The 13,856-nt window shown below is 41.8% G+C and overlaps 1 protein-coding gene across 2 annotated transcripts in view; it reads right to left on the reverse strand.

Annotated features, from left to right (window-relative positions):
* Window positions 1-1,479: 1,479 nt before the first annotated feature.
* Window positions 1,480-13,856, reverse strand: part of APBA3 (amyloid beta precursor protein binding family A member 3) — a 675,569-nt gene continuing 663,192 nt past the window's right edge. For both annotated transcript variants that reach the window (XM_044053886.1, XM_044053885.1), the window contains exon 11: window positions 1,480-3,389. In XM_044053886.1, coding sequence (XP_043909821.1) covers window positions 3,318-3,389 — 72 coding nt within the window. In that variant the 3' untranslated portion in view covers window positions 1,480-3,317. The remainder of the gene's footprint in view (window positions 3,390-13,856) is intronic.

Consider the following 13,856-nt stretch of genomic DNA (forward strand, 5'->3'; position numbering starts at 1 on the left):
TGAAGGTGCATGTCCTTTTTGTGAGATGCTGTTCAACTTAGTGCCCCCCCCCACCCCCCGAGATTCCCATTTCCCTTATGGGATATTTGTTTCATGCTGAAATGCTGATATCTGCTTAAAGAAATCAGAACTTTAGGCTGTTTCTATGAAATCTGCATAACTGATTTTTCTGCAAAGAGCATTTAAGCCTACAGTGGCTACAGAAACAAATCTCTGTCAGTTTTCTCGTTGTCTTCCTTGTCTACACAAATCGGGTAGAGTACTATCTCCCCTGTGCTGATGTCCCTAGATAACTTGGATACTTTGTGGACAGAATTATTTCACTGAGAAAGCATGACCAGGTGCTTCCTTTAAGGTGTGACTGAATAGGAAGGGTACAAACATAGCACTCTCGTGTGGTTAGTTAACTGCACTTATAATATATTATAAGATGTATGGGAAGATGACCCCTAAGGCACAGTGTGTCTGGGCAGTCACCAACTGTTAACCCCCCCCCCCAAAAAAAAAAGTCAACATAATCCCAATGTTGGATGTTATCTGTACAACAGCCCTCTAATCATACTTCAGCAACATTGTAAGGCATTACCAGCTGGACATTATTTTTGAAGTCACTGTTATGAAAGTTATTTTCCTACAGGGACTTGCTCCTAAAGGTTAGCAGCAAAGGCCTCTTTGTATAAGACTGGGTACTTACAATGATAGATCTGTAAGAAAGGCCATCTTCTGTGACAGACCCACCCGAGTTCTTTTACCTTCTTTTGGTGCACTGTTGGAGGAGGACCAAAACTTGGATGAACAACTAAAGAACTGCATTGAGTACCATTACCCTTATTGGATGGGCCCTGACATCCTCATTCTTGCTGTAATCCTCTCCCTAAAATTAGCCATTCCTAAATTGCTCATCCTTGTACTCAAGTTATTTGCTGTGACAATTTTTTTTTTTGGGGGGGGGGGGGGGGCTTCTGCTCTCAGTAAAATTATACAAATGCCTCAGCTTTTGGTTTTACCCTCATCTGACCTTTATAATCTTTCTTGATAAAATGATTTTAGAACAGATCGGTGGTACTTTTAGGAACATTCCAAACAGTATCCCATATGTGAACACCCTGAAACTAAAAGGACCCTAGCATTCTTTAACAAGCTTGAAATGTGTCTCATCTCTCATTACTGGTACTGCCTTCTATAACTGCAGTAGATTACAAGTAGTAGTAAATGAAATCACAAGATTTATGATTCATGCCCCAAATCTGAACACCACTGTCACATTTTAGAAAGCCAATGTACTGCCAGTTGACAAACCAGTTTCTTGGTCTACCTTTGAAAGGAAGAAACCACTGTCCATTTTCTGCTGAGGTCACTAGCAGGTCTGAAAGTTTATTTTACTGTGTGGGCTGAGATGCAGTCACAGAGTCAGCAATAATGTGAGGCTGTGGAAACACGTTGGCTGCTTCTCTAAATAACTGAAGACAGACACACACGTGGTATTAAAGATCATACTTTAATTAACAAAACTAGTACAGTTTGTCACTTCAAACAAATGAAAAGTTTATTTATCAGCTGCATTTCTTCAAATGCCACTTACAGATCCTTGTAAAGGAGAGAAAAAAAAAACAAAAAACCAACTTGAACTCTTTATATGCTTAAGTAGTCTAATCACAGGATTTAACTGATGGACATCCTTAAGAATGTCAACTTCCTGAATCATATGTATGACCTGATCAGATTACTTAAATACATTTAGCCACAGTGGTTACCTGGATAGAGGATGTTTGAGAATAAGGCAGAGATGCTGGTCCTAAGAGGGGTTCATAAAAAAAAAAAAAAAAAACAACATAAAATAAATATCCACCTTGCCAATGATTAGGGCAGCTGGTTGGCAGTCTCAGAGCTATGCACTGCTTTATGACTAAATAATGATGTTGACAATTCCTAAAAAATCATAGTATCCCTTGTTAACATGCTTGCATTAAACTGTCTGAAAATACAGCCTACATGCAAGCTGACTGACCTCTGATGTGACAAGGCTGTTTGACTAATAGTCGGGGTCATCTGTGTAGCAGATTTTATTCTGACTTAGTTTAAGAGCTCCCAAGTCAAACTTCCTCTCTGCAAATTTGTAAAAACAGAACAGATGCACAACATAATAATGGGAAATGATTTTATTACACTAGTAATATATTACAATTAAGGACATTAATTCTATCTTCCAAGAAAGAAAGAGAATAACTTGGAGGGCAAAACAGTTTTGCTACCTGAAGTCCAGAACTTGGCATAATCCACTACAGGGGGATATGTTTTCGCCGATGCCACAAGAGAGAAAAAAGTACTCAAATTTGGATTCACTGAGGGGGCAGAAATTCCATTTTACAAGGTGCATCTGGAATTGACTACATTAACATGGTGATGCAGGGAGCTTTGCACCTCCACACCCCCCCCCCCAAAAAAAAATGTAAAACATGCTGTAACTGCACTTCAAATTCAAGAAGAATGTGAATTCCTAACTTACAAATCCATATATAATACATTCAGTGTAAAGGCAAAGTTCCAGAATTCCTAAAATATATCACTGGATTCTGAGAAGGGTCAAACAGTGTGGCTCACTGACTGCAGCAAGTAGTTGCAAAGTCTGCACTCATGAGTGCTGGCTTTAATTATATCTCACTAACTTGATTGAAACCCAGTACAGAGCCTCAAGATGATGTCAGCAGTATGGGTAATGCAAAAAAAATGTGTCACTACTGGATATCTTGCTGAGAGGCAACTTTGCTCTTAGAGCCATCATTCAGTAATATGAATATTTTTAAAGAGCTGCAATTAGTATTGTAACCATCACTCCCCCCCACACACACACTTTTTTGTTATTGGCCAAGGCACACATAAAAGGCTACAACAAAACCAACCTGAAATTATTTGCTCAAATGTACCTGAAATTTATTTTAAACTAACTCAAACTGATGTAATGCTTCTTGGCAAAAGTAAGTAACTTCTGCATTAAGCACCAACGATGGAATGCATCCCTTCTCCATCATGCACCACTTTATCTGTGTAAACTGTACTTAATACTTTTTTGTTAAATAGTTCATTAAAATTATGCAGTTAGCTAGCTTTGTCTAAAAAGTTTAGAATGTTCTTATTGAGGTATGTAATTCTATAAGAAAGCTGGTATGTTTCAGTGCAGAACAGCAAGGGTTAACTCATGTAAGGCACATTTACAAGCAATACAAACACTTGAATGGTTTTCCTCTGTATTCACACCAATTTCCATGTCATGCTGGATTATCTGCAGTCCTGGACTGCAGCTGGATAGGTCTTCAGCATCACAGGTAAACTGGCTGTTCCTGGCCAGTGAGTAGTCTGTATGTTAAAGCAGGCATTGTCTTCAAGTGGATCTGGAAAAAAAAAACACAAAAGGAAGTATATAAATTGCACTTTTAAACCTCCTGCCTGTCCCTGGTTTACACGGGCATTTGTGATTATCCCTTAAAATGTTTCAGTGTTCCTTCCATTAAAAGCAAGGATGTAAAGAATAAATGGACTTAATCTGAATCAGAAATTGCTATCACCTTTCTTGCCTGAATATATCACTCTGTCCATAAAGATAACGTCCACTGTGCAGAGGTCTTTCCTCTGCACTGTACAACAGAAAGTTATAGTACATAATGAAAAGATACTGCAGAAACTCCTCTCCTCAAATGAATTTCCAGTAAAATTCTTGTCAGGGAATTAGAACTCCATGTAGTGATGTTCTTCGTGTTTCATTGTTACAGTCATCACTTGTGGGTTATCCCTGCTGGGTAGCCCTCGGCCGGCCCGAATACCAGAGTAAAGAGTATCCCTCCTGTGTCGGCTGCAGGTCGCCAGGAACTGATGTCAGGTCGTCAGAGTTATAAAGCAAGGAAGCTGACGCCATTACATCAGTCTTTCTTGCCGTGGAGCCTGAAGCAGAAGCAGTTTGAGTGTGCGTCGGTCGGCTGTTGCCAGACTGAAGAAGAAAATGACTAATGCCAAGTACCCTGTTGAGGATCTTTTTCTTGCACTAACCGATGTCCGAAAAAGTAAACAATTGTCTCCGCTGTGGAAAACAAATACCACACCGAGACTTCCATAACCTGTGTGTAACTTGTTTAGGCCCAGACCACGACGTCCCCAGATGTTGGTTCTGCACTCTATTTAACGCAAGGAACATCTGTCGCAGAGCCGAATTTGTAGCTAGACATTTTAAGAAGAGTCCTCCTCAGTACGAAATGGCATCCATCGGTCAGCCTTCAGTGGATATCCCCATAAAGAGAAAAGACAAAGAAAGGGACAGACCACAAAAGGTTAGGCCTACAGATGACTCTAACCTAAAGTCAGCCACTAGCACAGCAGAATTCAGTGAGGCGCCTACGCAGCCCCTGATGACAGCCACACAGTCACTGCAGGCCTCTACGGAGACCCATTTTGAGTCCAGTACACCGCCGGATCAGACTACCCCTGCCGAGATTTCAGTTGTCAGCCCTGTGGGTTGGGTCCGGAGCCACTGTGCAGGCACCGGCTTCCAAGGAAGCCTTTCGGATAACCAATGTCAGACAAAGCCAGACTGCCATGCTGCCAGCCACAGCTGCACCCAGACCCATCAAAACACTGAGGCCTAAAAGCATGGCCACTCCTAGAAAAACTCATTCCATGATTCCCAGTCACCCTCTTCCTCAGGCCCAGCCTACTCAGTCATAGCAGCTACTTAAGATGGCTGAGGATCTGATCACGCTCATCCAAGGTAATTGGACTACCCCATCCAAAAGAAAAAGGACCTTTCCCCAAAAATGCTCTCCGAGCCTGACACTGACAAATCAGCAGCCCCTTACTACCTTTGGGGATTCTGATGCAGAGGAATCCATCCCATCTGCATCCCCCTTGAGGACCTCTCATTAACAAACCTTACATATCCTCCGGGAACACTTCCATTGGGAACCTCAGGACTACCCCTAGTCTAAGAAGAGACTAAGAGAGTTTCTGGACCTACACCAGCATAAACCCTTAGCCGTTCCTCCCATTTTGGAGGTGGTAGAATATGTCTTTATGGAGTCTAGCCTCACCCCCTGATGCCCTATCTCCTGCACCCAGAAAGCCTGACAGATATTACAAGGAGCCAGACACGACAAATATTTATTCAAGAACTCTGCAGCTGACCCAGAAATCGTCACCTAGGGGCCCAAAGTGGCTAGGGCCAGTTTCTCCAAAAATCCAATACCTTCTGACTAGGATAGCAGGTCCTTAGACCGATGGGGTAAAAAGGTATACACCTCTGCTACCTTAGTTATCAGAGGTCCTAAATGCCAGTTCCATATGCTTAAATATCAACAGCACACGCTGGAACTATTAAAGCAGAACATTTCCTCCTTACTAGACAGTACTACTACCAGAGAACTGTGAGAGCTCTTACACTCCAGCTCTCAAGTGGCAAAGCATTCTCTACACTGTGGATTCAATGCCCTAGAAGCTTCTAGCAGGCCTGTTGTTTCTGGATCAGTCAACAGGAGACACGCATAGCTAAAAGAGCAGCCTTGCCTGATCATGTTAAATCGAAACTCCTAGATGCCCCCCCCCCCCCCCCCCCCAGATAAAGGGCCGCTTGTTTGGATCTAAGGTAGGGGAGGTGATTAAGAAAATGGAGGATAAGGCCAAGTCAATGCAGACAGTAAAAGATTTCCTCCAGGTGCAACCTCCCAGATTCAGCAGGAACTTTCCCACCAAACACTGGTCCCTTCCTTCCCAAACCAAGCCTATGCAAAGGAAAGGGCACAGAGATAGGCCCCCCAGGCAGCAGCTACAAATCCAGCAGAGGCCCAGACAACAGACCTCTACAACCCCCAGGGCAGGGAGTTCTAAGTCCATTCCCTACCCTAAGGACTCACAATGACCCCACCTCCCCCCTTAACACTGGTCCCTTCCTTCCCAAACCAAGCCTATGCAAAGGAAAGGGCACAGAGATAGGCCCCCCAGGCAGCAGCTACAAATCCAGCAGAGGCCCAGACAACAGACCTCTACAACCCCCAGGGCAGGGAGTTCTAAGTCCATTCCCTACCCTAAGGACTCACAATGACCCCACCTCCCCCTCTGCCCCCCCCCCCAAGGTTAGGAGGAAGGCTATCCCTTTACAAAGGCAACTGGCAAACCATCACAGCAGATCAGTGGGTCCTAGAAATCATTTCCCAAGGATACAGATTCTCATTCAGACAGAACCCAAGCTTAACAGGGTGCTCAGACATACCAGCAAATCAGTGATCAGAGGACCTCTGCCAAATTCAGAAACTCTGTGCTCAAGGAGCAATGGAGCCTGTACCTCAGGAACAAGCCGGAAAGGGGTTTTGTTCAAGATTGTTCCTGGTGCCCAGGAAAAAGGGCACCTGGCACCCTATTCTAGATCTATCCACACTAAACCTTTCCCTACTAGTGTCAACATTCAAAATACTCTTGTCTATGCTGCCTCCAAATGCCTGACTAGTCACCCTAGATCTGAAGGATGCCTACCTCCATATCCCTATATGGGAATCCTGCAGAAGGTTCCTTTGCTTTAGGGCAAGCTCAAAACACCTTCAATTCTCTGCTCTGCCCTTTGGCTTATCAACTGCTCCCAGTGTTTTCACCAAATGCCTGGCCCCTGTCATTGCCTTCTGCAGGCAGAAAACATACAAATGTACCCCTATCTGGACAACTGTCTAATTCAGGCAGACAGCATAGAAAAGCTCCTGCAGAACCTCAACTTTGTCCAAACCCTCCTTACATCTCTGGGCTTTACCATCAACAAGGAACAATCCCATTTGCAGCCCACAGGACAGATCACCTTCTTGGGAGCTCTCCTGGACACATCCACCCAAAGAGCCTTCCACTCTCCAGAAAAACAAAAGTTTTCTACCTGAATACTTCACTCAATTAGCTCACAGGAAACGCCTCACAGCAAGGAAGTCCTTGCAAGATCTGGGGTACATGGCATCCTGTTGGTGCCCTTGGCCATACTACACATGAGAAAACTGCAATGGTACCTAAAAAACCTATGGTGTCAACACTCTCAGTCACTGGAGCTACAACTACCTCTGATTCCCTGCTTAAGGGAGGAACTTCTATGGTGGAAGAAGTCTGTACCCTGAGCAAGGGCCTACCATTTTTCATTCATCCCCATGGCCAGACCATCACCACAGATGCCTCAGACACAGCCTGGGGGGCCCAATTAGGGGACATGTGCACCCAAAACACCTGGGATCCCAGGGACCTAGACCTCCACATCAAACTGAAGGAAATGATGGCAGTGCACAGGGCTATCACAGCCTTCAAGAGCCACCTAAAATCAGGGGTGCACCTAATCTAAACAAACAATACCACAGTCACGTGGTACATCAACAAGCAGGGGGGAACATACTCCTACCCCCTTTGTTATCTAGCCATTTTACTCTGGCAGACTGCCTCTATGATGGGCCTTTACTTGATAGTCCAGTACATCCCAGGGGAGCACAACACCCTAGCAGACCACATCAGAAGTGTCCTGGACCCCCAAAAATGTCAGCTTTGTAGGGACACCTTTCTCAACATCACCCAAATATGGGGGACCCCAGAGGCAGACCTCTTCGTATCCACAGAGAACAGACAGTTGGTCCAGTTCTGCACCAGGGAGTTCCACCCAGGAGTCTGGAAGGTGGATGCACTCTCCTTCCACTGGGGCAACCTGTTTGTCTACGTCTTCCCCCTTGCCAATGATCCCAAGGGTACTGCTAAAGACCAGGGAGGAAGGACCAAGAACTATACTCATTGCTCTGAATTGGCCCAGGCAGCACTGGTACCCATTGTTACTCAGCCTGACCAAGGAGCCGCCCAGGAACCTGCCTCTTATAGACGGACCACTAACCCAAGAAAAAGGGTCAGTACTACATTCCAATGTGCAAACGCTCAGCCTATCCACATAGCTTATTACCCCAGAGGCAGATACCATACCACGATTGAGCAAGAAGATCCTGGATATCATTAAGGAGGTGAGGAGGCCCACCACCATGAAATCCTACTCTGCAAAATGGAAAAGATTTAATGCCTGGTGCCAAACTAAGGGTACAAGCAGCTTCCTTGCCACCCTCACTTTGATTCTAGACTAGCTGGCGGAGCTAGTGCAAAACGGATTATCTTACTCTTCCATCAAAATTCATGCCTCAGCTAACTCTGCCCATTCCCATACAGAGCAACCTTTGTTCTCCCACCCCCTGCTAAAACAATTCCTTAGAGAGGCATCACACATCAGACCACCCAGAAGGCCACCCACCCCTGCATGGGACCTGAACTATGTCTTGGAAAAACTGACCTTTCCCCCTTTTGAACCAGCTGCTTCAGCAGAAATGAAGCACCTGTCTTGAAAGACCACCTTCCTGCTGGCCATAACCTCAGCCAGGAGGGTTTCCGAGCTGCAGGCCCTCATGGCCATTGAACCCTTCATCATCTTCCATGCAGACAGGGTGTCTCTTAGAACTAACCCCTCCTTTATGCCTAAGTTGGTATCTGATGTGACACTTAATCAGGCTATCCATCTTCCCACCTTCTTTCCTAACCCTCAAAATAGGGGGGAAAAGGATCCTTCATTCACTGGATGTACACAGACAACTTAGACACTATCTGGAAAGGACCAAGTCTCTCAGAAAGATTGACCAGGGCAGAGGGGAAACCTATTTCCAAGCAGACCATTTCAAAATGGATATTCCACTATATCCAATTCTGCTACCCCTCCCATGGAAAAATACCTCCCAAGCCTGTCTGAAGCTATTCCACTAGGGCAGCATCTACTTCTACTGCTTTCCTCAGGGGTGTTCCTACCAAGGAAATCCTAAAAGCTGCCAATTGGACCTTCTGTTCACACCTTCACCAAACACTACCAATTGTCTCTTTATTCCAAATCCAGAGCAGGCTTTGCCTCTGCAGTCCTGCAGGCTTCCACTTAGAAGAGTGCAAGCCTGTTCTTTTATTCCTTCCCTTCCTACCTTCCACTTTGGGAATCTTCCCACAAGTGATGACTGCAACAGTGAAACCCGAAGAACATAGTACAGTTATGTACACTTACCATAAATGTAGATGTTCAAGTGTATTCACTGTTGCAGTCCTGTTTTCCCTCCCTCCTTACCCCTCTATTTCTTTCTGTTTCCTTCATACCAATTTACACCTATGGGCATCTCTCAGTTTGGCCTTCCGGGCAGGGCTCCTAGAGGTCGGGGCAAGAAAAACTGAAGTAATGGTGTCAGCTGCCTTGCTTTATACCCCTGACGATCTGACATCAGTCCCTGGTGACTTGCAGTCGATACAGGAAAGATAATCTTTACTCTAGTACTTGGGCCGGCCAAGGGCTACCTAGCAGGGATTATTCACAAGTGATGACTGCAACACTGAATATACTTGAACGTCTACATTTATGGTAAGTGTATACAACTGTACTTCTGTCTTTCACTTTCACACCCTTGAAGTAAATTTTTATACAGCTTTAAACATAAAACTTAATGTTAAAAAATAAAAATACACAATTCAAGGTGACAGTAGCCAAGATTAAAATAAAAAATACAGTCATCAGTGCCACAATGCCTGGTAGCACAATGTTTATATTCTGTGATTCAGTGACACTTTGATGAGCAACACTTCATTAGCATGTAGCTGAATGGAACATCAGCAGTTAGACCAACAAAAAATGAAAGTGTTTTGTTAGATATTATGAATTTAAGAAATAAAAGGATACGTTGAATTGTGGAGTGAATGCTCCTCCAAACACACACGAAATAATAAAAGGCAAAATCAGTCAGGAGGAAGCGAACACAGCAGGAGCTGTACACAAATGGTAATGTTCACCAAAAGTATTCAAAATTCAAGTATGACATCCAACAACTGAAGTAAAACATAAAATCACGATCCACTGAAGTGCAGATAGGATAGTTTATTGTAAGTCGAGTAAGCGCTTTCACCTACGTGGCTTCTCCAGACTCATCCCAGAGTCTGAAGAAGCCACGTAGGTGAAAGCGCTTACTCGATTTACAATAAACTATCCTATCTGCACTTCAGTGGATCGTGATTTTATGTTTTACTTCAGTTGTTGGATGTCATACTTGAATTTTGAATACTTTTGGTGAACATTACCATTTGTGTACAGCTCCTGCTGTGTTCGCTTCCTCCAGATTGATTTTGCCTTTTATTATGAATTTAAGGTTGAAATTAATTCTGTTGTAAATATGCTGAAAGAAAAAGCTTGCTTAAATGCAGAAACAGAGTTTAGTAATATGTGATCAGCAACCGTACTAAATGTGGCTTAAAAAAATAAGGTACTTACTAATGTGTATTACACACACATCATAAAAGCTGAATTTCTTACAGACATGACAAGAATGTAATTTGCTTTCTGTAAAGAACTGACAACAGGACATGTTTTTCTAAGAAAGTTTAAAAATGTGCTTTTCTAATCCACAAGGCGTTTCCTTGAAGACAGTTTACTTATCAGCATTTGCACAAGAACAGATGTGTTAGCATTTGCGTCATCAAGCCAGTATCTTTCCAAAACTAAGAGGGTGTGTGTTTAACTAAAATATGTATAAAAAGTCTGTATTAAATCTAGTTATGTTAGAGGTATGGTAGGGACAAAAGTCCTGAGGTAAATGGTATATCTCTCATCATCTGTACTATATGAGAAGTAAAGTTGGAACAGTACTTTTAAGCTGCAACGTTTGTCCAGTTTGGTTTATTATAAAAAGTTATTGGTTACTGCTCTCTAAAGTTGATGCTGCAAAGTATATTCTGTCATCAGTGTATATTCTGCAAGTTTCTGTATGCGACAGACTGTGAATGCAAATATAACTAGACTTTGAATTTTAGCAGAATCCAACCAGCAAATCCCACAGCAAGAGCAAGCAGTAAGAAGCAGTAAGCAGATCTAAATATTTTTTCAGTAGCGACCCAGCAATGTGTCTAGAGCCATATAATTTTTCAATGGCGAGCCAGCCAGGAGTGTCTAGAGCCATATAATTTTTCAATGGCAAGCTAGCCTGCATTTGAACCTAAAATCTGCATTTGAATCTAATACCTGCATTTGAACCTATAATCTGCATTCAAACACAGGGGGAGTGATGGTAAGCCCTGCAGAGGGTTACTTCAGTTAAATTGCAGTAACTAACATTTGTACGTATGTGTCAATTCTGAACAGAAGTATTCCAGTTTATGCAGCTTGCAGTAGTAAAGTTTTTTAGACGTCTACATCCGGAGTGAGACAGAAGTCCCAGTCGCAGTGCCATAATTTCACTAAAGAAAAGGGGGATATCCACTAGCCCAACAGTCCACTGCCTGTTGTGCTTCTCAAGTGACTCTGAAAAATTTCTAGCCATCAGCAACAACAGCCTGATCACCTGTTTTCTTGCTAACTGGTAAGACTTTTTTCTGTGTCACATATTTAGTGTGGATGATGTTAAACAGTTTGTATATTCTTAGACAGTTTGTATATTATTAGACAGTATGGATAGTAAATTGTAATGTTGGTATACACAGCATATTAGTAAATGTAAAACCTTAGTAGGGCAGGTTGATAGTAAGGCATTATGCAAATGTATTACAATATTTGACTGGTATCTCAAAGAAAACCATGTGAAATATGACAAATGGTTATTGTGTGCTTCAACAAAAACTGCATTTTGTGTATTATGCCATAAAAAAGTATTGCATAATATTGCTAAAACAATAGACTGTGAAGACAGATTTGTTCATGATAAAGAATTAACTAAGGCTAAAGTGTTTCCATTATATTCAGATGTTAAACAGTTATGTCCTGTCACCACATGTGAGTCAAATCAGTTACTGATAGAACCCCTAGTACATTTTGTTACAAAGGAATGTAGTCAACTTCTAAAAGACAGACACAATGAGTTCAGGAAGTTTAGACAAGTTATACATGCATCTTTTCAAAAGTGCATCGGAGTTTCAAATTCAGCAGAACAGCTTACTAAAAAATGTCAAAAAGTCCATGCAATATTACAGGAGACTCTTAAACAACAGTTTCAAGATGAAGAAAATAGATTAGCTGAACTGACAGAGACTGACTTCCTTCATACATTGGGAAAGAGCAGGAAACTACAGCTGATCTGTGCAAAAGAAATATATTTTATAATATGTTTGTGTTTTGAAAATGGTTAAGCTTACATGGTAGGATGATGAAATACAAATCATTCTCAAATGTTTAAAACTTCCATTCAATTAAAGCAATATATTTATCAGTAATAAAGTAAAGAAGAGCGTATGACTGCCATTCTCATAGCATAGTCAAAAGGTAAACAAAACAGTTCTAATGTATACAAATTAAATAAAAATAGTTAATAAGAATAATGATTTAAAGTCACAAGACTGACATGCATGTATTTTTTTTTATACAACACACAAGAATAACTGGCAGACAACAGCAAATATAAATAATGTAAATATATAAATGTGTTTGTTAAGCTAATATCTATTTTTTTACATTTTTTTTATATAATTGTATAGTGACACCACACCAAACAGTTAAAGTTCTGAATTTTAAAAAGAAATAAAATCACAGATAGAATTAGTCAAACGGTCTTTGTAAAATTAAGTCAGAACAGTTAAATAAATAAATAAAAATACTGAAATCAAAAGTTAAAAAATATGTAAGCTAATTGTAAAATAATGTTTAGTTTGCATGGTTATGCAAATCACAAATATAATATGAAGTGTTTTATAACAGCATTTTACTAACAGATGATTAAAGGAAAAAAGCTAAAAAGGTTAATTGAAATGTGAGCTCAGACCTTCCTAGACTGGATGAATAGTTACAGGAAATGTTGAAAAGATAAGATAAGAAACAAGACTGCCAGACAAGTGGCTTGAGTTTTTCTAAAAACTTATTGTTATTAAAACATAATTGTTAAAATGTTCACATGCAACACTATTTGGTAATTATAATAAAACATCACAATTGTGCATATATGTCACTGATAAAAAAAAAAAAAAAAAAAGAAGTTATGTACTCACCATAACGTTCCATCTGAGTAGATACTTCATTTGTCTGCAACCTGTGGGTAGTCGGATCCGAACCGGCAGCTTTCCAAGCTCCAAGATCCGAGCTCCTAGCTCCTCCCTCCTCCCCCCTACCCATAATCCCTTGCTACCAATCACATTACCTCAGATCGGTTATTTTGCCCTATAGGCTAAAGACGGAGAAAAAATCTCCAAAGTAACAATACCTTACCGAGGTTCGGGGGATGGCAGGGGGGGTCGGTTGCAGACAAATGAAGTATCTACTCAGATGGAACGTTATGGTGAGTACATAACTTCTTTATCTGAAGTAGTTACTTCATTTGATCTGCAACCTGTGGGACAGAGTCCCCAGCTTACCTAAGACCCTGGGTGGTCCCTACGGAAGGATATTCCGAAGCACCGCGGAGCCAAAGGAAGCCCTACTTCTGGAAATCATGTCCAGTTTGTAATGAGAAATGAATGTGTGGGAAGAGGACCAGGTAGCTGCTGAACAAATATCGTCTACCGGAACTCTAGACCAAAAAGCCGTCGAGGTAGCCTCAGATCTAGTAGAATGCGCACGCACACCAACCGGAGCTGGCTTCCCAGATGAAGTGTATCCCTGTCTAATACACGGAGAGATCCAATTTGCCACTGTCACCTTAGAAATTGGTTTGCCCATGGCTGACTTAGCATAAGAAACAAACAACTGGTCTGACTTGCGAAAATCTTTAGTCCTATGCAAGTAAAAACGTAGTTGTCTGTGTACATCCAATTTGTGCAATGTGTATTCACTCTTGTTTTGGAAATTCGGGAAGAAAACAGGAAGATTAATAGACTGATTAATGCTA

The sequence above is a fragment of the Protopterus annectens genome, chromosome 13.part0 (genome assembly GCF_019279795.1).
Source record: "Protopterus annectens isolate FY-2018-M chromosome 13.part0, PAN1.0, whole genome shotgun sequence".
Classification (NCBI taxonomy): domain Eukaryota; kingdom Metazoa; phylum Chordata; order Ceratodontiformes; family Protopteridae; genus Protopterus; species Protopterus annectens.